Raw genomic sequence first — 23138 nt, forward strand, 5'->3', positions numbered from 1 at the left:
CAAAAACGTCTGTGACCCGAATGAGGAAACACCTCCAACCCAAAACAGTACTGGCTCTGAAGTGCCAAGAGAAAGTTGTAAAGTCACAATGAATACGTGTGTGAGTAAACGTCTATGCGATGGAATATTCACGGAAGGTTCATCGCATTCGATGATGGTTTGGGGGTCAGATTATCTGACCCCACCAGAGTCCCCGAGTGTGTGGGAAAACTGCCAAGACATCATCACCAGTTGTCAGATCAATGAATTCTCAAAGCCAAATCGTTCCAAAGCAAATTCATAGACATAATATTTTCCCAAAAGCTCAAAGCAAAAGAAATATGTGTATATGTTTACACACAGTTTATCATGTAAAATGTGACTCCCGTTACAAAATTAGACACATTTGCTACGAAGTGATATGAGGATTCCAAAGAGCGCCTCGGGCCTCCCACGGTCTTAAGGGCACGGCCAGCGCACCTGCTCCACAAGCCCCTGCTGTGGGCTCCCGACCACCGAGCCGTGGGCTCCTGACCACCCAGAGGGAAGGGAAACCCCCTCAGACCAGCGGGCTTCCCCGTCGACTGTCAGTTTTCACGGCAAAGACGAGTTAATTTCTCTATAGATTATCTGGCCTCCCCAGTGAGGAGTTCTGAGCCCAGCACAAAAATGAAAATCTGCAAGATTTGCCTGCGGTGCGCTCGTGAGGCCTGAGTGAGGGAAGCCAGCGCGAGGGCAGCTTAGGGCCCACCGGCAAGAGCAGGGCTCTAAGAGCACATGTTAAGAACACTTGTTGGGGCGCCGGGGTGGCTCAGTCGGTTAAGCGTCTGACTTCGGCCCAGGTCACGATTTCGCAGTTCATGGGTTCGAGCCCTGCGTCGGGCTCTGTGCTGACAGCTCGGAGCCTGGAGCCTGCTTCGGATTCTGTGTCTCCCTTTCCGTCTGCACCTCCCCCTTTTATGTGCTGTCTCTCTCTCTCTAAAATAATTAAAACATTAAACAAAAAAAACGATGGTGGGGCACCTGGGTGGCTCGGTCAGTTAAGCGTCTGACTTCGGCTCAGGTCATGATCTCGCGGTCCTTGAGTTCGAGCCCCGCGTCGGGCTCTGTGCTGACAGCTCGGAGCCTGGAGCCTGCTTCCGATTCTGTGTGTCTCTCTCTCTCTCTCTGCCCCTTCCCCGCCCATGCTCTATCTGTCTGTGTCTCAAAAATAAAAATAAAAACATTAAAAAAAAAAAAAGAACACTTGTGCTACTGCCTCGGAGGCCAGATGGCTGCCCTGGGGCCTGGCACGCAGGACACCTGCCCCCTCCCCCACAGCTGGGACAACGGCCCGACAGCGGGTCTGTAAGGACGCTTGGGTCCCTACTGTGCGCCAGGCACGTCAAATACAAGCACACACGATTTCACGTTTGCCTCAGGCACTAGAGGTGGACGACGGAGCCTGCTTGTCCCCACTGTGAAGACAGGAAACTGAGACCCGGGACTAGAGACAGATACGCTGCACCCGCCTGCCCGCCCCCCCCCCCCCCCCCCCGCTCCCGCCACTGCCCCCGCCCGGGGCTCTTGCCCTGTACTCAAATTCCGTGCGCACCTCAACAATGCATCGAATCAAAATTAATAGATATTTAGCCAATATATTCAAACTTCAAAATACAAAAGAAAGTCCAGATAGGCTCTTTCGGGGTCTCCTTACTGCCCGTCATCACACCCTGTCTTCAGGGGGCTCCCTCCCAGCTCCTGGCTCCTCAGTGCTTGGCTTGCGTGAGCATCTCTTAAACTCCTTTTGGAGGCCCCTTCACTGAATCAGGGTGGTGTCCGAACTCTGGTCGAACAGCCCCTCTTCGAGGGGTCACTTGAAATGCCCCCACCGCCCAGGTGGGCCTCACAGGCAGAGAATTCGGTGCCTAGAAGTTGTGTGAGGAGGGGGGTGGAATCTGAGGGCAGGGGGCCTGGGGAGAGGAGCCCCGAAGGCAGGTGGGCCCGAGTCCCGAGCACAGAGCCAGGCCGAGGAGCAGGACAGGAAACAGGAAGCACCCAGGGCCTCTGCCGGCACGGCCTCCCTCCCTGCCCCACCGGGGTCCAGTCCTCACCTGCTCCCTGGGCTGTGTGACTCCCCCTAACTCCTGTGCAGGCCCCAGCCCCTGCCAACCCTCTGCCCTCCACGGGCTCCCGGACCTCCGCCTGTCTGAGCCCTGGTGCCCTGGCCCCCCCCCCCCCCCGGGGCCGGGAGGGTGGCCAGCGCCCCAGGTGCCCGCCCTCTGGGAAAGGGAACCACAATGCGTGGAGATTTGCCTGCCCATTTGGTAGGGAAACGAGGCCTCCTGGAAGCCAGAGTCTGCAAATCCGGGCTCAGAGGGTCCCTGGCGGGGCTCCTGTCTCTGCGGCTCCCCCGCCCGCCCGGGGCCAGCACCCGTGGGAGGTGGAGGCAAGGAGCCGGGGCTGGAGACTTGTTGAAGTAGCCACCACCCTGGGGACTCACTGAGCACTGGATGCCGTGCCAAGCACTCCACGTTTGTTAACTTAAGCTGTACGACAGCTCTAGGAGGTAAATGCCACAGCTGGCCCCATCCTGCAGATGAGGAAACCAAGGCACAGGCAGGCGGGTGATACGCCCGGAGTCACACGGCCCCTCCCTTACTTTGGCCCCCTCCCACTGGCCCTATCAGGGCAGGAGGCACGAGACCTAGTGGGAGCATGTGGACAGCCTTCTTCCCAGCGGGGGTCTCCCTGTGGGGTGGGGAGGGGGCTGTTCCCTGGTCACTGCAGCCTCTGCTCTGCCCGGCCTGTCCCGTTCTTCCTGTTCCCTCTCCGGCACCGCCCCCTGGCCTGTGAGCTCCAGTCCCCTCCCCGACCAGGACAGCTTCCTCCAGACATGCTCTGGGGTTAACAAGGCCCTACAGAGACAGTGCCTGACCTCCAAATAATAGAGCCATCTCTGTGCTCTATGCCTCAGGGACAGGGGTGCCCCATCTGTGCCGTCTGGCCCGGGGAGCTACGGGAGGAAGACCACAGGCCTCAAGGCTGTGCCTCGGGCCACTGATCATTTCCTAGCAGGCAGGACAGGGCCCCTCATGGTACGGGTGGGAAACGTACCCGCAGCCCAGAGAGGGCACACACGTGTCTAAGGACACACAGCATGCCAGGTGGTGAAGCCTACTTTCCTTTCTGGACTCCCCACTGGACCGCGAGCTCCTCCTGTGGCTGGCTGGCATCTCTGGGGTCTGAGAGGCACAGAGGCTCTGCGTGGCTGGGCCTCTCACCCCATCCCTCTCGAAGGAAACGGGCCCAGGATGAATCACTGGCTGTGTGCTCTCCCGGGGCTTGCCCAGAGGCTGGCCATGTGGGAGCAAGTTCACTGCCCAAATTTCCCCTTTTCGGTAAACAGCAGCCACTTCCTCCTGGGCTGGCCACTTCCTCTGGTCACTGGGCTCCAAGAGGCACCAAGCACGCCTGTCCTACACACAGGGGAGGGATGCAGGCCGCGTAAGGCTGCCCCCTGCCCAACAGGACATTGATATGCAATCTCAGAGACTCTGGGAACTGCAAAATGTCTGTTCAAAAAAGGGTTCCAAGGGAGAAATCAGGAGCCAGCAGAGGTTGGGGGGGGTTGGGGGGGGTGCTGGTTAGAAAAGAAGGGAACTGGCCCCAGAGTCTCCATGTAGGAAGGCCTTCGGAGGGGGGAGGGTCTGGTTCAGCATTTTACATAAACTGTAAAAACTGTGCACGTGGAGGGTGGGGGAGGTGCCGCAGGACGCGGGAGGGGCTCCATCCCGCAGCCCTTCAGCTTGAGGCCCTCAGGAACGAGGCCTGACACAACGCGGGGTTTGTTCGTGGAAAACCAGCACGGTAGAGCGGCCGTGAGACAGTGTGCAGGGCCAGTGGCCTGGGAGAGGTCTGGGGGGGGGCGGCGAGAGCGTGTTGGGGTTGGCCCTGGAGGCTCCGGCCACTTCCCCAGGGACTCTGCTGAGATGTTGTGGCCACTTGGCCCCTCAAGGGGATTCAGGGTGAGGCTGAGCACTCCCCACTCCCCGCGCAGGGCCACATTCTGGGCCTGGACAGGGCACTTCGCTCCCTAGACTCTGCAGGCCCGGTGCCCGGCTCTGTGGCTTTCAAGGGGCCCACGAACTGTCTGTAGCCAAGGACAAATATACCCGAGCTCCAAAACCCAAGAGGAGCAAAATCCAAATTAATAAACACTTCATTAGATGTCTACAAAGCGTGACATTATGTCAGCATCACAGTAATCATAAAAACGTCACTCCTGGGGCGCCTGGCCGGCTTGGCCGGTGGAGCGAGCCATTGTTGATCTTGGGGTCGTGAGTTTGAGCCCCGGGTTGGGTGTAGAGATGACTTAAAAAACTTTAAAAAATGTCACCCCCTTGGAAAACCATGCATAGGCTGGATTTCTCTCACTCGCCAGGGTGCCCACACAGACACCACCATCGCCAAGAAATTGTTCGTCAAACATAAACTAAAATGGATTCCTCACGGTCAGACATCAAGATCACAATTATAAAAATTCCTTCAAAGGTTTTTAGAGCAAAGTTTATCATAGGACGTGGGGCATTTGAACATGTTCGCTGCGGTGTGGGGTGTGGCCCCGCATAAGGAACAGGGCACCACTGCTCCCCCACGGGTGACGTGGGAGGGAGTGGAGGCTCTGGTGCGGGACGGTCACGCTCGGCGGGTCACAGAGGCCGACCCGGGTCGGGTCCCGTCTGTCCGGCTGGGGGCTCAGCCCTGTTCCTGGGAGGGGGCCTTCCTCATGCTTCGCAGAACTCTGTCTCTGCCACAGGCCACGGCCGCCCCACATTTGCAGAATTGGCCCACAGGGCTGAGGACAGTGGCTGTCCCCTGCTCTTCCCTGTGCCTCCTGCAGCCACGCGGATCTAGTAGGATCCAGCACTCCCAGCTGGTCCCTTTCCCATAGGATTTCCCGGTCGCGTCCCACACTGCGGCCTCGCCCTACAAGCCCATTAGTCACTGCCCCTCTCACCCATAGGGCGAGGCCCAGAGGGAACTTGGTTCCCTGACTCCACAGTGTGGCCCATCCCACTCCTGCTCTCTCGCCTTCCCCATGCTGGCTGGTCTGCTGCAGGACTGCCCTCTCAGACGCTGCTTAGGACAGTCGTGTTCACTATACGATAGTAATGACAGCTGGGACCTATGGAGGGCCTACTATGTGCTAGGCACGTGCTGAGCACTTTGCTGTGCATTTCTCCTGTAACCCTCACAAGGACAGTAGTACGAACTGTATTATCCCCATTCCCTGGGTGAAGAAGCTGAGACTCAGAGAGGTTAAGTAACTTGCCCAAGGTCACACCTCTGGTTAGTAGCAGAGCTAGAAGACGGATCCCATCAGTCTGGCTCCAGAGATCACCCTCAACACCTGTGTTTTGTGCTCAAAGAGAACCCAGGGCATGAAGGTGGGGGCCACGCCGGGCAGATCCTTGGGGTGGGGGTGGGGGGCGCCCACCAAAGCTATGTCCCGCGACAGTGAAGGTTGGGGGCATGTCTGGCTGGCTGAGCTCTCTCTTCCCGGAAACTGGTGGTGCCCTGCCCATCTCAGAAGGCTCAGCTGTCCGCCTTTTACTGAGTCTGTTAACGGACCTGTGTAAAAAAACGCGGAAGGAAGACGGCGCGGTATTTGCTTTGAGTTGGCCCTTTCAGAAACTCGCTATTACCTTCCTCTTTCAGCGGAAGTGCACTTGGCACACGTGCTCCACTGGTCTCAGGTGCACGACAGTGACCCGCCGGTGTCGCTGCTACATCAGCACCGACTGTTCCCTGAGCTGCACCTGGAAGCCTGGACACCCCCATCCCCGCCCCCCTCCGGCGAGCGCCAGATTCTTCTCTGATCCGACGTTGTGTCTCTGTGTGTTTTTCAGTTTGTACACGAGGGCCTTGGGTCCACGTTGTCGCCACCGGCAGGGTCTCGTCGTTTCTCACGCTTCCTCTGTTCTGGCGGCGGCCGGTCTGCAAGGTAGTGGCCTCTACCGGGCCGCCCCGCCCTCCGCGACCGTTCCCCAGGCCGGGGCCCCGCCCCCCCCAACTCCCGCCGTCGGCCGCCTCCCCGCACCCTGCCCCCTCCCGCAGGTGCTGCGGCCCCCGGGCGAATGGCGCGCACAGGCGGCCCGGGGCAGGTGCCGCGGCCCTCGTGCCCCCGCGCAAGACGCAAGCTCCCCGCAAGGCCGGGTCGGGGACCGCCACGCTCGCTGGCGGAGTCGGCCCCGGGACGGAGTCGGCGGGGGCGGCGGGGGCGGCGAACTACAAGTCCCAGGCGGCCTTGCGCGCCCGCGGGCCGTGCGCAGCGGCGGGGCGGGGCGCGCGGGGGCGGCGCGGGGGCGCGCTGACGGGGGCGCGCGAAGCCGGGGCGGCGGCGGCGGCGGCGGCGGCTGGGCGGCGATGCCGGGGCCCGGGGCGCGGGCCGAGGAGGAGGAGCGGGAGGGCGCGGCGGCGGGGCCGGCGCGGCTGTGCGGCTACCTGCAGAAGCTGTCGGGCAAGGGCCCGCTGCGCGGCTACCGCAGCCGCTGGTTCGTGTTCGACGCGCGCCGCTGCTACCTCTATTACTTCAAGAGCCCGCAGGACGCGCTGCCCCTCGGCCACCTAGACATCGCGGACGCCTGCTTCAGCTACCAGGGCCCCGACGACGCGGCCGAACCCGGCGCCGAGCCGCCCGCGCACTTCCAGGTGCACAGCGCGGGCGCCGTCACGGTGCTCAAGGTGGGAGCGCGCCCCCGCCCCTCCGGCACCCCGGTCGCTTCCCGGCCCCCGCCCCCGGCGTCCCCGTCCCTCCCTGGCGACCCCGGCGCGGGCGCCCCCGTCCCTCCCCTACGCCCGCCCGTCCCTGGAGTCCCCTCCCCTACCGCCCCCGTCCCGGGCGTCCCCGGCCCTCCCCGCCCCTGGCGCCCTCGTCCCTCCCTTCCCCGCCCGCCCCGGGGCCCAGCGGACCCGGGCTTGGGGCTGCGGGCTGCGCAGTGCCCGGACCCGTCCTTCGCCCCCGCCGCTCTCTTGGGCTCCCCGCGCCCTCCCGGGAGTTCACGACTGAGGGCTCCTTGACTGGTCTGGGTTACGACCCCTTTGTGCCTCCGCTGCCTCTTTTGTAACGTGGGGGTAACGGTGCGTCTCCCTCGTGGGGCGTGGGGTTGAGTGGGATCCGCCGGTGGCCCTCGCGCAGCACACAGTCGGGGGCGGCGGGGCCCTTAGAGGTCACTCACTGCAGCCCCTTCTGGCGGGCAGGGGCGCTCTGTCGGGGTCGCACAGCCCGAAAGTGGCGGAGCCTGTTTTCTTGGGAGAGGTGGGAAGGGGTTGCTTTAACCGGGTCCGCCCGAGCACGGCTTCCTTAATCTTGTAGCCGAGACGGGGTGGGAGACACACAGGCCTCCCCGCCCTCAGGTCCCGGGGGCCCTCCTGCTGAAGGCCGCATCTCCTTCCTGGCCTCGGCCCCCGCCCCCCTCCCCCGAGCCCTCACCCTCAACCGTCTTCCGTGTCGCGGAGCAGCAGGGCTGCGCGGGCCCGGCCAAGTGGCCAAGTGCAGAGCGGCGGGGGCCTTGCGGAGTCCCTGGGCCTGGTGAGCGCACAGCTGTTGCCGGACCTCCGAGCCGAGCCGGCAGCAGCTGGAACTGGAGCTGGAGCCATTCTCAGAGCCGCCGCAGCTCAGCTGTTGCGGTTCAAGCAGACTCTGCGTCCTGGGTTCTTCCAGGCCCTTCCACACCGCTCCAAGTGGGTGCAGACGGCCTGTTCCTCCAGAGGAAGCCAGGCAGGGCTGCAGTTCAGCTCAGGCTGACTTAGAAACCGTTTGTATAAACTTGGGAATGACTCCAGGAGCACCCGGACTTGTGCCAGAGAAAGGCTTGTCCTCACTGCGTGTGGACCGCCCTGCGTCAGATGCATTTACTGTGGGATTGTTTGTTGAAGAACGAAGTAGAGCATCCTCTTTCAGATTGTCTTAGAGGACTTCCGAGTCCTCTCTGAGGTTTGTCGTTTAGAAAAATGTGAATAATGTTGGTGTGGACCTGAGTGGGGCTTTGAGGTTGAGCCTGAAGACTGTGGTGGGAGAGGTGAGTGGTCTGGAACTCGCCCGGGTCTGCCGTGCGCTTGTGCTGGGCGGCTTAACGCCACCCGTCTGTCCCAGTGTCGTTTTCAGCCTCCCCTTCCTCGAGTTGTGAGCGTCCAGGAAATGTCGTGGAAAGTGGCTGGCGCAGAGCGGGCACCGCGCGGTAGCCGCGTGAAACAAGCAGTGTCCGTGGCCAAGTACATGGTATGGTCATGTGACAGAGTATTATGCAGCAGTGAACGTAAAGAAACAGCTGTCGACACGCTTGGCTCGTAAAACTGAGCAAGAAAAGGTTACGGAATGGTTGCACACAGACGGTACCGTTTACGGACCGGTTAAAAAGGTCACGCAGATGTCTGTGTGCTGAGTGGGGAGCCGCGTGGGGTGATGAGCCCCGGACTCAGGATGGAGTTTACCCCTTGCCGTGTTTACGTCTGGGACGGGTGGTGGGTGCACCGTGCTTCTTACGGTATTCTGTCCACCTTTGTGTGCATTCCGAGTATTTTAAAGAAGGAAATGAGTTTTGATGTGGATTTCATGTGGATCACCGACTGTGACGAATCTGTAAAGCTGAGGGTCTGCCTTACAAAAACCGTGGGAACGGAGACACAGGCAAGGCCGGGTTCCAGAGTAGGGGCTCACTTGGAGGAGGAATTTTGGCGTATAGTGATAACTTTTGAGCTGCGGGCGTAAAACTTCTGTGGTGGTAAAAGTGGAAATCAGTAATTTACGTTCCTCCCACTTTTCAGGTCCGAGAACTGATTCCTGTAAGTGCTGATGCTTCGTTTCAGGGTCCTCGGCCATGGGGGAGCCTCTGACTTGCAGAGGGGAGCCTCAGGTTAGTGAGGAGGCTTTGGCTTCGGCTGGTTGGGTGTCGTCTTACAGACACCATTTCTTTTGACAGATGAGTGGAGGAAAAGAAAAATCAGCAGTTTGCGTACTGTGTTATCGTGTGTTTCTTGTTTTAAAGCGTCTGGCAGCCCTCTCTGGCAGAGCTGCGGTTTCGCTGGCTTTTTCAGAACGTTTTGCTGCTTGAGTCTTAATGAAAGCTGATACTGGAATTTCTTGCTAAACTTCTCTATTCCTGAATTCAGGGATCTGATCCAGCGCCTGATTTTACAGATTTTACAGGGAATGGAGGCCGGAGAGGGGCTGTGATTTGCCTGAGATTGGAAGCTAGACTCAGACCCTCTTTGAAAGTAGAGACTCCGGGAATAGTTGAGTGTTCAAAATGCGGAATATCTAATTGTGTTATCTGTTCTGACAAGTGTACCTTCTTTGACTTTGAATACCAGTGGTTTGGGATTAGATAAGGTGTAGTGGTTTTCCCCTTACTGCATTTGATTTCTGCCTTTTTCATGTAGTAAAAAGGCACCGGGAACATTCTGCACTTGGAAGTTGGTACAGTGGTCAGGCAGAGGCCGACGCTTCTGGGGCCGGCGAGTCTGGTGTGCTGGAGGCTTCTCCCCGGTGCAGGGGACAGTTGTGGAGCGAGCTGGCGCGCAGGGAGGACTGACTGCGGGTAAACCAGAGCAGGAGCCCCTCTCCTCCGCCAGGTCTCTGCAGCCTGGGGCGCTCCGGGCATCACCAGACTGTCAGCAGATGCATCCCCTCCCTGGGCCCCTTTCTTGGAGCTATTTGGTGCTCAAACGGACGTGGTGTCGGTTTCTGAATCACGCGCAACTACACAGGCATGCGTCCTTATTCTTAACCCACTTTTGTGGGAAGGATGCACATTTCTCTGGTGTTGAAACCGCTCGCAGCTTAATGACAGGCATGTGTTAGCTCGGGGGAGCCTGGTGTGTCCCACACAGAATGGAGGCGCTGAACCGGCCTTCTGGGCTGAATGGTTCTGCTCGGCTGTCGGGCCCTAGAGGTCCACTCGGCGGTCTTCAAGTGTCATTTAGCTGTTTTATCAAGACCTGACTTCTCATGGGTTCGTCTCGGTCTCCCAGTTAATAAGCTCCTAAGAAGCAGGTGCTGTATCATCGTGTGATGTCACCGTGGCTTCCTCTGATCCATCATCCATGGCGTGGCCTGCACCCCATTTCCTGATGTTTGTATCCTCACCTCGCGGACGCTGCCCGCAGAGTAGGTGCCCAGGCAGACGTCTGTGGAGTGAAAGCATAGAAGGGGATCACCTTCTGGTTTGGGGGCAGGCCTTGGCCCTCTAAAAGGGTGAGCCAGACCCCTCAGGCGAGCTGACTGTCCTGGCGTGCAGCACCCACGAATACAACAGGCGTCCGCTCTTCAGAGAGCTTCACCCCGATTCCGGCTGGTCCCGATTTTCGGTCTGTTGTGTTTCACGTCCGTGGCTGGACTCTGAGGAGCTGGTATAGTTGGAGGGGGAAGGTTTTAACGACAAGGCCACAGAGTAAATATTTTAGGTCTCATAACCGTGCTGTTTCTCTGACTGCTCCGCTCTCATGGGACAGACACAACCAAGAAGCGAGCGTGGCAGCATTTCTATAATTTTTATCTGTGGCCTGAGATTTCAATTTCATGTGATTTTCACATGTCGCAAAATATGTTCTTTCCGTCTTTTTCCCCCAACCATTTAAAAGTGTAAAAACCATTCCCGGCTCATAGGTGTATGAAAATAGGCGGTGGGCTGGGGGTGGCCCTGGCCTGGGGTTGCTTGAACCTCCTGTTTTAGGAGGGCCTGGGGCACTTCTCGTCCGCTCACTCGTTCCCTCTGCTTAGGCCCTGGGGGCTCAGCTGAACAAAACAAGTCCTGTCCTTGTGGGGCTTTCTGGAGTGTGGGGAGATATGGATAACACCAACCAGTGCTGCACACTGTGGAGGGGACAGGGGTCCCAGTGTGTGTGTGGGGGGGGGCCGCTGGGAAAGACTTGCAGGGGTGGAGGGGGAAGGGAATGATGGGGGAATGCCAACGAGGGCCAGGCGTCAGCTAGGGAGATGGGGGGCACAGCTTTTGGCGGGGGAGGCCTTTGGGGCCGAGGCCACAGGAACCAGCAGTTTTCAGCAGGAGTTCAACCTTGTTTTTTCCTCTTCCACACCGGTGGTTGGGTCGTGTCTGATATTTTCATCTAGGTACGTTGGGCGATTGTCTAGTCTGCGTAGTAAGGGTTGAAGCGTTTATGTCCCACGCTGGCAGGAAGGTTTGAATTGTGAGACTGGAGATACGGTTGCCCTGTGCTTCTTAGGCACCGCATTTCGGGGGCAGCGGGGTCTGGGAAGCTGCCCCACCCGGTGGACTGCCTTTGCTAGAACATTCCCAAATCCACCTTCACCAAATTCTCTCCTGTTCCACTTCTGCTCGTATGCACGTTACCAGTTTCCTTCCCCTTTGGACGTGGCCGTTTCCCTGAGAAGAGGAGGGCCGAACGCGTCCGGGGTTGAGGTGTGGACACCAAGTGCCAGCTCACGGAGGCTTCGGAGGGGCGGACAGGTGTCCTTGTTCGGGCGCCTTTACCCATCAGCCGCTGGGTTTCAGTCTTCCTGTCTGATCAGAGCGAAATTCCTCCAAGGAAAGCAAAGAACCCTGTTATTGTAGAAATGACTCTCGAAGTGGGGCTTAATTAGGAACCATCATTTCTCTTAGAGGTTTATGCGGTAGGGTCTGGGTGACACCAGGGTGGGCGTCTGCCTACATCCACGAGGTCCAGTCCTCAGCTGTCACAGAGTGAGCGCAGTGTGGATGGTGACGCTTCTAACTCGCGCCCCCTAAGCCCCTAAATACTAGGCCTGCAGCGGTCGGTGACGTGTGAGGCCCCCTGGGTGGGAAGAGGCCAGGACCATCCCTGGGGAGCCTGCGGATCCCACAGTTTCCCAGATAAGCTGTCGCTCACCAGGCCGCTCCGGAAACCCTGAGCAGACAGAGGTTCGGTGCTGTCGCTCCTGGAGGTGGGTCCAGTCCCGTTCGGGTATTGGAGCGCCGATGCTGTGTCCTACCAGGGTACGTGGCCGCGGGCAGAGACTGTCTGGGAGCACTGCCTCCCCAGCATTCAGGGGAGTGACAGGCATGTCGCAGACGCTCAGTGTGACCGGATGCTTCTGCTGCAGTGTCTGTGTGGTCATCAGCGAGTGTCTCGAGAGCATCTGCTGTGCTGTAAGGTTATGATTTTCCTGCAGATGTGGCGATAGTTTTTCCACGCATTTAAGAAACTATAGTATCGGGACTTGAAAAATAGTCTAGCACCTGATGCCTTTGGAAAACCTTCGCAGAGAAGCCGTGCTTGGCTGCAGGATTCAGCGCTGGGCGTGAAGGTGGGATGCCTGCCGGTGTCTTGATTCTGGGGGGTGGGGGTGGCATCTTCCCAGAGTAAGCGAACAGGAGGGGTCCTGTATGTGCAGGACTGATTTGCATGTGGCCCGGAGCCAGACGTCTGTGGTCCGTGTGATAATCCTGTGAATACTGCAGCACTGGGGAGACCTTGTGACGGTCATCGAGGGCTCCCCGCAGGAGGTCGGCCGGGGAGTGGTTGGGTTTTGGTATGACTGCGTAGCTGCTCACAGACGGAGCTCCTCTTGGGCCAGCGGGACGTGTTCCCGGTCATTTGCTTACCTTTCCCAGGCTGATTTTGTGGGAGAACCGGAATCTGGTGGGGAGGGGTCCGGAGCCGAGTCCTTCAGACTTCTGGCCCTTCCCAGGCCCCCCAGAAGGGAGCAGTGCTCCGTGTGCGCTCGGTCCGCCCCTCAGAACGGGTCTGAGTGTCGGATGGCAGGCCTGGTGGTGGATGGGGGTGGGCAAGGCCGTGCCGTCAGAGGTGTTCACCTTGCATTATAGGAATTATTTGTAGGCAGTGGGCCCGATTTTCCTGTCCCTTCAGCTCTGTGATGTCGAGGAAAGACTGTGCTTGCAGACAAGGTGGCCTGACTTTCCAGGAGTGACGCGGTCAGTCAGCCTTTCGCCTAACGGAGCTTGTCGAGCGAGGCCGTGATGGGCGCCTGGTGAGAGTCAGGTGCTGTCTCTGGCCTCGGGGAGCTTGTCCTGTCCTGTTCTGAGGTGTGATTGGGGCATTGTCCTCAGTGGCTCTGTGGGTCGGAGGAAGTCATGACGTGCTTTTGCTCTAAGGGTCATTTATCCCCGAGTCAGGATTGCTCGGGCCCTCAGAGGGCAGCGTGCCCTGACCCTGGGGGCCGAGTGAGGGATTGGGGTCCCGTAGCGGGGCGGCAGCCGCTTGGGCGCTAGAGTCTTCCCCAGACACACGAGGGATGTGTCATTATCTAAACCTAGCAGTTTGTGGCACTTGCTTCGTATTTCGACTTTAATCCATCGGTAGGAAGTTAGGCTCACGTGTAGCGGGTGGTGCACACACACCTGAACCGCCCCGTACCCAATCCGTGCTGCAGCCTAGGCTTAAGAGGATTAGCCAGGGGAGATTTGGAAATGGACGGTGTGGACGATAAGCTTCCCCATGGGGCTGCCTTAGCAGTGAGTGAGGCGGTGGTGTCTCCCGGCAGGGACGAGGCGTGTGCCAGAGGGGGACAGACCTCTGCTGCCTGGGAGCCGTGCCGGTCGCCCCCGCAGACCCTGTCCCGGTGGTCTTTCTTTCAAATCTGCTGTTTAAAGGAACCATCTTTTTCGGAACCGTGGTTCTCAAACTGCGTGTAGGAAAGGAGCCTCCTGGGATCCTGTTTCTGCACACTGTCGGTCCTGCCCCAGGGATCCCGACTCAGTTGGTAGGCCGGAGTGCACCTCGGGAATCCGCATGTTTATCTGTCACCTCGGCCCTCCCGCTGCAGCTCTGGGGGCCTCTTCGGGAACCACTGCCGTCCTCCGGATCGTGACTGAGCCTTCCCCCTGGCTGTGAAGTCCAGAGGGGCCGGGCTGCTGATGGTTTTCTGTGCAACTGGAAGCAGTTGTGTGGACGGAGACCAGTGAGGCGTGAGCCCCTTACCCTCAGGTTGACGCCCTGTGGTTTCTGCCTGCACATCTGCTTTGCATTCTGAGTTTCTACGAGCAGTGGTTTGGGGCCTGGCACCCCGCCCCAATTCCCCCAGGCCCTGAGGTTTGTGTCTCCTGGGCCATTAGTGCTGCCCAGCGTCCTGGGGGTATTTCTGGGGGGTGCGGTTTAGTGATCGACTCCACTGAGGAGCTCATAAGGACTTGTAGAGCCCCCAGATTCTCACCCAGCAAAGGGTGAGTAACAGAGTGACCTAGGGGAGCCACCCAACACTTTCCTGAGACACCAGCTCTGCCCAGAAGACTGTTAGAAATCATCATGCCTCCCAGATGGCTCGCAAACTCGCTTAAAGGGTAGGATCTCTGGTGCCACGTTCCCCTGACCCCTCCGGGTCTCTGGTGTGTGGGGCCTGGAACCTCCCCTTCCCAAGCCCCAGTTCCTAAAACTTCATATTAAGTCATTCATTCCTGTGTCCTATTTTTTTTTTTAAGTTTATTTATTTTGAGAGAGAGCGTGGGGAGGGGGAGAGAGAGAATCCCAAGCAGGCTCTGTGCTGTCAGGACAGAACCAGATGCGGGGCTTGATCCCAAGAACCGTGAGATCAAGAGTCTGGCTCTTGCGGCACCTGGGCGGCTCAGTCGGTTAAGCGTTTGACTTCAGCTTAGGTCACGATCCCGCAGTCTGTGAGTTCGAGCCCCACGTCAGGCTCTGTGCTGACAGCTCGGAGCCTGGAGCCTGCTTTGGATTCTGTCTTCCTCTGTCTCTGCCCCTCCCCTGCTCATGCTCTGGTCTCTCTCTCTCAAAAATAAATAACCATTAAAAAAAAAATTTTATAAAAAAGAGTCCGACGCTTAACCGACTGAACCACTCATGTGCCCCTCCCGTGTCCTACTTTTAAGTTAAAAACTGAAGCCGGAACAGCGCAGTGCTGTGTGGTGTGTGGAAACATCATAGGCAGGGTGGTGCGGGGCTGTCCACGGGCTGCTGGCTGTGGCTGCAGTCTGCATTTCTCCTGAGTCCATAAAACCCTGGCTCTCCCTGATTGTGCAACAGCGGAGCTGATAGGGAGCCACAGGAATGCAACCCTGTGGCCACTCGGAGGCCACGTGCCCCTTTCTCTCTGCAACAGAAAGCGCCTTGGCGGGCTTCCGTACTTCCTGCGGGGAGAGCAGACCCAGAGAGTGGCCTTGCCCTTTTCTTGGCGAAGTCCATCACCTGGCCCGGCCCCCCACGATCCCTTATCTGTGGTGCCGCCTCATCTGTGAGCGTGCATTCGCTTTGCCGCGTTCCTTGTCTGGGCCCTCCTTCCCTGACCCTTGCCCTCGGTTGCTCATCTCTGTGACATCGTTGAAGCTGGAAAGACGTCAGCTGACAGGTGGGTCTGTCTCGGGGGATTTGCTCTTTGAAAGAGGGTGCTTGAGTGGTGAAGGGGGAACCCCTCTGGTGTCTGTGTCCCCGAGTGGGGGGGAGGTGGGGTCTGGGTTCTTGCCCAGCCTTTGAACAGGATGGAGACCACAACTCATGTAATTTTTTTCATCGCTAACATGAAAATGCTCATTTCGAGTTAGCAGTTTGAAAAGGTAGGAGGTGTGAGCTCGTGGCACCCACCAGAGGACGAAGGTCGGTGCAGACGCGTCCGCTTTCCGGGGGCCGGAGGGCCCGCACGGACGCCCTTCTCCGTGTCTGCCACTGGCGTGGACACAGGCTTCAGCACCCTCCCAGGGAACAACTACATCTGTTTCATTGGTACGGGGCCAGATCTCCTGAGATCCTGGCCAGGCTCGTGATTTCGAAACATTCAGAAGAAAATTTGGAACCTCAAGTTATTTATCAGATTTGGGCTGTCGTCTTTTTCCTCTGAGTCTTGTATCATCAGACCACTTACAATATTCTTGTGCTTTTTATTCCTTATGGAAGAATTACCTTAGATGCGCCTTGGGGATCTAGGTCTTTTCCAGACTTAAGAAACAAGATTCCCTCATGACAAGCAGACATCGTGTCCTTTGAAGCAACGTGGCCGGAGAGGTGCAGACCGGGTCCGTCCCTCTGCGCACCCTCCTTCCTGTGGCTCTTCGGAGACTGGTGATCACGCCGATTCTTCCCGCCCTGCAGACGTGGGTGGGCCCCGACCTTCTGGGGAGGAGCCCAGGGTCTGCACTCTGAGCGCCCGACCGACATGCTGTGTCGTCACATAGGGCAAGACCGGTCCTGCCAAGGACGGCAGGTGGGACGTCTGGACCGGGGCTTGAGGCGTGCATCGGAGTTCGCAGGTGGTTGGTGGGGCAGGCGGAGCGCGGGCTGTGGAAGCCGACTTGGGCTCTGCTTGCGTGTGGTGTGGGGAGGGCTGCCGTTCCGCGGAGTGGGGTGAGGCGTGGGCCGGTTAGCGTGCGCACTGCACGGCCCGCGGAAGCCATCAGAGTCTTGAAGCTTGGGGTGCGCGTGACCTCACCGGGTGGGCGTGAGAAGAGGCTTTGGGGCACGCTGCTGCCGCGGGGGGCCGAGGCGGATGAGCCAGGAGAATGCCAGGGAGCGCGAGCCGGGAGCTGGACAGACCTTGACCTTGGAGAGTTGGCGACACCCTCAGGCTGGAGAGCGGCTTCTGTCTTCCGTGCCTCGTGCATCACGCACGGCGCTCCCGTCGTTCCCCGCAGTGGGTCCGCAAGTCACGTGCTCAGCTCAGAGTCGTGGCTGAGAGCGTCCAGTGGACCCTGCGGACCGACGGCCGTGCTCCCTGGGACCCTGCTCTGTGTCGCCCCTGGCGCGGAAGCTACCTTTGGCGCGAACTGCTCCGGATTTTACGTTCGCCGTGTCAGTATTCGGGAGGTGCCGCAGGGAGATGCGGAGATGGGTGCGGTCGTCCTCCTCCTCTTCGAGGGACAGACGAGGGACAGACGCGGGCTGGAGCTCTGGCGGGGCCAGCCAGCGAGGTCTTGGGTGGCGAAGGGGACGCGGGTCGTGGCTGCCCAGGGAGCTGCTTGTGGGGCCCCGTTCTGAGCCGGACGTGCGCGACCTCCTGTGACCCTCAGAGCCGGCTCAGCAGGTCGGTTCCTCCCTTCCCGTCCCGCCCGCCGGCCGGTTGCACACGTTGCCTAACAGCACGCGGCACGGGGGTGGGAGGGGGTGGGGGGTGGACGGACAGTGAGGCTCCAGGCACCGTGCGCGAGCCCGGGCTCAGCGGGTGATACCGCCCTGGCCGCATGTGCCCAGCGTTCAGGTTGATGTCTGGCACGTGGCCCGTGCTCACGTGACAGCGCACCCCCCCCTCCTCCCCTCGCCCACGTGCACGTCACGTAGAGGCCCAACGTGTTCTTCCGGCGTGTGTTTACGCACGAGGAGCGCGTGAGAGGATGCACCCCGCAAGGTCAAGTTCGTTTCCCTCTTTTTCCTCCTTTCCCACATTTTGCACAGCAGATGCAGATTGTTACTGTTCTTTGAAATAAAAGTCTAGAAAGACAGATACCATATGTTTTCACTCTTATGTGGATCCTGAGAAACTTAACAGAAGACCATGGGGGAGGGGAAGGGGAAAAAAGGGAGGGAGGGAGCCAAACGTAAGAGACTCTTGAAAACTGAGAACAATCTGAGGGTCGATGGGGGGGTGGGAGGGAGGGGTGGGGTGGGTGATGGGCATTGAGGAGGACACCAGTTGGGATGAGCACTGGGTGTTGTATGGAAACCAATTTGACAAATTTCATATTAAAAAAAATGGAAGTCTAAAGTACGCTGTTTTTTTAAAATGTTTATTTTTGAGAGAGAAAGCATGAGTGGGGGAGGGGACGCGTAGACGTTTCCTCTGCAGGCCTTCTTGGGACTAGAAAGGTCTCTGCGGTCCACGATTACGGGCATGTCGCAGTAGCCACGGCTCTTTTGTTGCCTGGACAGGAATCAGCCCCGTGACGCGCTCCGCCCGCCCGGGCGTCCGTCTGTCCCTGTGGCTCGCAGTCCGGGGCTCTTCCCTGGCGCGCAGGGTCCTCGGGGCCTCCCGGGCGCTTCGGGGCGCGGTTCACGGTTCACGGCTCACGGCTCGGCGGGAACCTTCCCCCGAATGCTGAGTCAGCCCTTCCATCTACGAGGTTCCTGTCGCCAGAGGCAGAAAGAGACAAACTTGATTTTAATCCTTTAGGCATTTCCTGGTGACTTAAATGACTTTTGTTGTACATTCAAATCGTGAATCAAATTTGAATCCATTTTCTTCTCTTCCAAACTTTTAACCGGTTGTCCTGATGCCATCGCTCAATAACTAAGGTCTTTTCCCTGCTGATTTTCCTTGAAGTGCGACATTTGGTATCTGCTCTGTGTTCGATTTGCTGGCCGCGCGGGCCTTTGTCACGCGCCTCCCAGCCTCGTAGGGCACAGCCCCAGGCCTTGTGTTTTTTGTTCAGAATCTTGTAGGTTAAACTGCAGATGAATTTCAGAATTTCTGTGCTGTGCTTTGAAGAGCTCCTTTAGAATTTTGACCGGATTTTTGGGAAGTTTCTGTGATGCATGAGGATTTCTTCAACCAGGTATTTCATAGTTTGATTGTAATTGTGAATCTGACTCTAGCTAGTTGTCGCTGCTGTAAAGGAGACAGCTCACTGGGAGTGTCTCGGGAGACCACGTCTCCCCCAGTTGTGCGCGAACGGCGACACTTGGCCCTCGTTGGCGCTCGGTAAATATTTGTCAAGGGAATGAACAAACATTTGTGTGTGCGTGGCATCGTTCCCTTTTCCTTTTTTTGGATGGATAAGTCGAGATAGGTCTCCAGGAAGGTCACGGAGTCCAAGCAGGCGAGGGTGTGCCTTGATGGGCGGGGACCCTTTACCAGGGGAGCGAAGGGCTGGGATCCGGGGTAGGGGAATGTGGCTGGGGACAAGGCCTGAGACCCGCCCCTCCCCCAGTAGCACGCCCCCTGCCAGGAGCGTGGGCCCTGAGTGACACGTGTTGAAATGAATTCACTTGGACCGATTAATGCGGGACAGTTCTGAGCCCTGGGGACAGAGACAGGCTTGGTGGGGAGCGTCCCAGGGTCCAGGGGAAGGGACAGGTGGGGCCCTGCTCCCTCAGGCATGGGGGCTTCTGGGTTTGGGGCTGGTGGAGGTCTGGGGACAGAGGCCCGCGGGAGCAGCTAGGGCAGACTAACGAGGGACACGAAAGGAGTGTGCCCGCCTCCGTGGGAAGCTCACCTCGGGTGCGTGCTGGTGTGAGCTCTGGAGGTAGCATCTGCGCTGGGCTTTGAGGGACGTGTAGGAGCCACAGAGACCGGTGTGGGGCAGATACCCACTCTCTCCCAGTCCTGCTCCCCACCCCTCTGGCCGGTGGGTGCTTGGCAGATGTGGTGGCGATAGGCTTTAACACCGACTGGCTCGTTCGTCACCAGCGGGGCTGGAGCTCAGCGGTGAGCTCCTGGTGACAGACTCGCTGGGGTGTTCTGTGACACCACATCACTTGGGGGTCCTGCTGCCCCGTCCAGGAAGGGCATCTGTGAGCCAGATGAGCCGGGCCTGTTGTTGTGGTCCCTGAAGAGTGTTGGCATCTCTGTAGGTAAAGAACTGAGAAGCCTTCTCAAGTCATAGTGTCCTTGGGAGGAGCAGTGGTGGCTGCCCTACACTCAGGAACCCGCTGCCTTTGGCCTGCGTTTCAGTCCTTGAGGCCACTGGCCACCCCCTGGGTTTCTGCCAACCTTGGCTCTCAAAACGGACTGAATTTACTGTTACCTCTATACCAGTGCTGTCAACATGAATACGGTACGAGCCGTAACAGATGCTTGTAAGTTTTCGGATACAGATGAGGTAGCTTTAATATACGTTATTTAATCCACCGTGTCCGAAATATTTTCGATCGTGTGGCACCGGCCGCGTTTCGCATGCTCAGTGGCCACCGTGCTGGACCTGGCAGATCGGGACCAACGTTACGTGTCGGACCCAGACTGGACCCGGGCGCCTGAGAGATTTCGTTTGTGATTCTGATTCAATCCGGGCTGAGTCAGGTCGGATCTCCGTTCAGTCCTCCACGCGGGGAGACCAGAGGGAGGCGGTGCTTCGACTGACGGGGCCGCCCTGCCTGCCAGCCTGCGCTTTTGTCTCTGGTCTGAGCGCCTGACGGCAGGGCCCTCGCAGTCTCCTGTCTCCCTGATGGCAGCACACGGGATCGAAGTCGGGGTGCTTTCAGTGATTTCTGGATCCTCTTTACTTATTTATGCTTGCTTGTTCATTATTTTGAGCGAGGGTGCGTGAGGGAGGGAGGGGCAGAGAGAGGGAGAGAGAGAATCCCAAGCAGGTTCTTCACAGTGCAGAGCCCGATGCGGGGCTCAAACCCACAAACTGTAAGACGATGACCTGAGCTGAAAGCAAGAGTTAGATGCTCACTGGCTGAGCCTCCCGGGCGCCCCAAAAGGGAAGGAGCCCCAGTCAGTCATTGCCTCGAGGTGGTTTTGGGTGCCTTCCCGACCAGGTTTTTGTAACACGAGTAGTAAGTCAGACGTTGAAAACATGTGACTTTAACGTTCGTTTTTGCCCAGGAATTTAGTGAGAGATACTCACGAGGTTACTGACTGTTCCCCCGTCAGATGTTTCCCTTTAAATCGGAGCATTCTCGCACAAGCACAGCTTTCGCCGTGTCTGCAGGGGCTGGGAGAGAGGCTTGTGACGGGTTCGGTTGCCCTGTGCCCTTTCTGGCACTTGCTGTCCTCGGTGTTAAAAGTTTTAGCCATTGGACGTGCCGCCCTGACGTGCAGAGGTATTTGTATGCTCTCCAGGTGCCATCAGCTGGAACCACTGTCGTTTGATGTGACGCGGCCAGGATGCAGCCACACGTGCACGAGGTGTGAGTTCTTGAGACAGGACGCGTGTGTGTGCAGCGTGAAAGGGCGGCGAGACCGTGCCATCCTCCAGGCTTCCGTGGAGGGTGTTGTGTCATCTTGGGATGTGGGAAGATTCTCATCCCTGGTGTTCGTGCTGTTTACTGGCCGGGTGAGCAAAGCCGCTCACCCTGGCGGGGAGATGTCCTTGGCCTGTTCTTCCTGACGCTCCCCTCGAGGGGCAGGGTGTGCGTCTGTCCTCGCGGGACGTGGTTTGTCCCGGCCCTCGGTCCCGTCGTTGGCCTTGACTCGCTCTCTCCTTCCTCTCGTAGGCTCCTAACCGCCAGCTCATGGCCTACTGGCTGCAGGAGCTCCAGCAGAAGAGGTGGGAGTACTGCAACGGCCTGGACGCCGCCACGTGGGACAGCAGGGCCTCCCCGGCCCCGGGGGACTTCTCGCAGGGTCTGGTAGCCAGAGACAACTCAGGTAAGTCAGAGGCGGGGGGCCGGTGGCACTTCCTTGGGCGTGGCCGTGTGACCGGGCAGGGCAGGACAGCGTGGAAGCCCGGAACGAAAGTAACGGCGATGACCCCTCCGACGGCACTCCTGGCGCCTGCGTGCTTCCTCGCGCAGAATCCCGTTCCACCCGATAACGACCTCGGGGCTCAGCGAGGCCCGTGCCCAGCACCCCGAGCGGATTGGCGATGGGGGTCTGCGGGCCGTGACCCCCATCCTGACTGCAGGGCCAGACCCCGTGTCTGCCCCGCTGACGTGCTCGTGGCCCGAGGTCACCCATGTTTGTGTGCACTGGGTTCTCGACGTGCTTGGCCCGTGGCACCGTCACGTCCCTGAGGGAGAGTGACCGTTAGATGCGATTCCGTATTCTAGGTCTGTGGCATCTCCACGACTCTGGGCGATTCGAAGTGTGGAGGTCACGTGGCTTTACGTTCAAATATCAGACTTACGGCTGCAGGGTCTTCTCGGGCCTGGTGGTGTGGAGGCCCTCACGGAACACAGCAGGTGGCCGTTACTCGCGGACCGTCCCTGCAGAGAGCGTGGGCGGGCCGTGTTCGTGGCTCCTGTCTCCCCGCGGCGCGGAGGGCCGCCGGGCAGAAGCAGGCCGCCGAGGCCGTTGCACCCGCGTGTCTTGACGATCAGAGACGCCGACGCCGGAGCCTGGCCAGCGAGGGCCGCTTCTCACGCCTACGGAGACGTGTGGCCGGTGCTTCATGACGCCCGCGGGCCTGCTCGGTCCCCCGCCAGCCGCAGCCGGTCCCGGCATCCTCGCGGCCCTCGTTTCGGACACGGGTGCTGGGACTCCTCCGAGTCTTCCCCCTGCAAACCCGATGTCCCGCCTGCCACGTGTTCCCCGAGCACAGTGTCTTCTGCAGCTCGGCTCCGGTCAGTGAGGCACAGCTGAACGTCGGCCACGCCTGTCCGGTGCGTGCTTCTCACGGACGCCAACACCGAAGGGACGTCCCTGCGTCTAGTGCCCGGTTCTGTGTCGGCTGGGGTGTTGGGAGCCGCCGTTCTAGGACTTTTGATGAGAAGAGGCTCCGTAGCTCGGCCTGGATGCCACGTGAGCATTGGAAACGCTGCAGGGAAGTGGGCGGACTGGTGCCGCGGGTGCCTTGTGCCCCTGTTTCTTTGTTCAAGTTTATTATAATCTGTGTACCTAACACAGAGCTTGAACTCACAGCCCCGAGGTCAAGAGTCACAGGCCCCGCTGACCGAGCCAGCTAGGCACCGCCTGGTTCTTTGTCCTGAGGACGCAGTGGGTCTGACAGACCCAGGGCGCCAGACCGGAGGGAGTAGGTCTGTAACATAAATCCTTCCTTTCTTGGAGCCACGTCTGTGGCCGGGGAGCCGAGGAAGCATCTGAAGCCCACGGCTGGTTCTCTTTATTTGGTTTGGGGCCAAGCGGGGCCTCTGACGTTTGCTTGTTTGTTCAGCAAGGTGGGCACGCAGGGTGGGCCTGGTTCCTCCTCTAGTGACGTTCTGGTCACGCTGTGTGAAGATAAAGTCAGGGAAGCGTGGGACGGGAGGTGTGGGTAGCAGGGGTGCATGGGACGGAGCCCGCAGCGGGTCCCCTCCGCGGAAGCGGAGTCTAGGCCGGGGCCTGAGGATGACCTGGGGCAGGGGAGGAGTCCAGCGAGGCCCCCAGCAGCTGCCTTTGAGGAGCCAGACGGGGCCGAGCGGGGCGTGGGGGCAGCGCGAGAGCGCCTCTCCCTGTGGGTTTGGCACTCGGGGCTGCATCCTCAGGGCAGTTCCGTGTGTAGACGTGACTCTCACCGCAGACCTGGATTTTGGCATCTAAGGAAAGATAACGGAAGTTTGGACTGCTGGGCGGTTGTGAGACTCTTGTCGTGTGGGAAGTCAAGAAGAGGCTGTATTTTCGCCTTTTTATCATCAGAGAGAGGGCTTGGTCAGACGATGAAGTGCACGAGGGCGGG

General features: G+C 59.2%; 1 protein-coding gene across 6 annotated transcripts in view; it reads left to right on the plus strand.

Moving 5' to 3' along the window:
* The first annotated feature begins 6347 nt into the window (after positions 1–6347).
* Positions 6348–23138, plus strand: part of TBC1D2B (TBC1 domain family member 2B) — a 65497-nt gene continuing 48706 nt past the window's right edge. Inside the window, exons 1-2 of one of the 6 annotated variants that reach the window (XM_023254782.2) lie at positions 6348–6705; positions 21019–21172. In XM_023254782.2, the coding sequence (XP_023110550.1) occupies positions 6388–6705; positions 21019–21172 (472 nt within the window). In that variant the 5' untranslated portion in view covers positions 6348–6387. Of the gene's footprint in view, positions 6706–6945; positions 7102–7526; positions 8043–8087; positions 8877–20176; positions 20711–21018; positions 21173–23138 lie in introns of those variants that run through there. The other 5 variants (XM_006932180.5, XM_006932178.5, XM_045058702.1 and 2 more) reach the window with 5 other exon arrangements.

Source organism: Felis catus, chromosome B3 (assembly GCF_018350175.1).
Source record: "Felis catus isolate Fca126 chromosome B3, F.catus_Fca126_mat1.0, whole genome shotgun sequence".
Taxonomy (NCBI): domain Eukaryota; kingdom Metazoa; phylum Chordata; class Mammalia; order Carnivora; family Felidae; genus Felis; species Felis catus.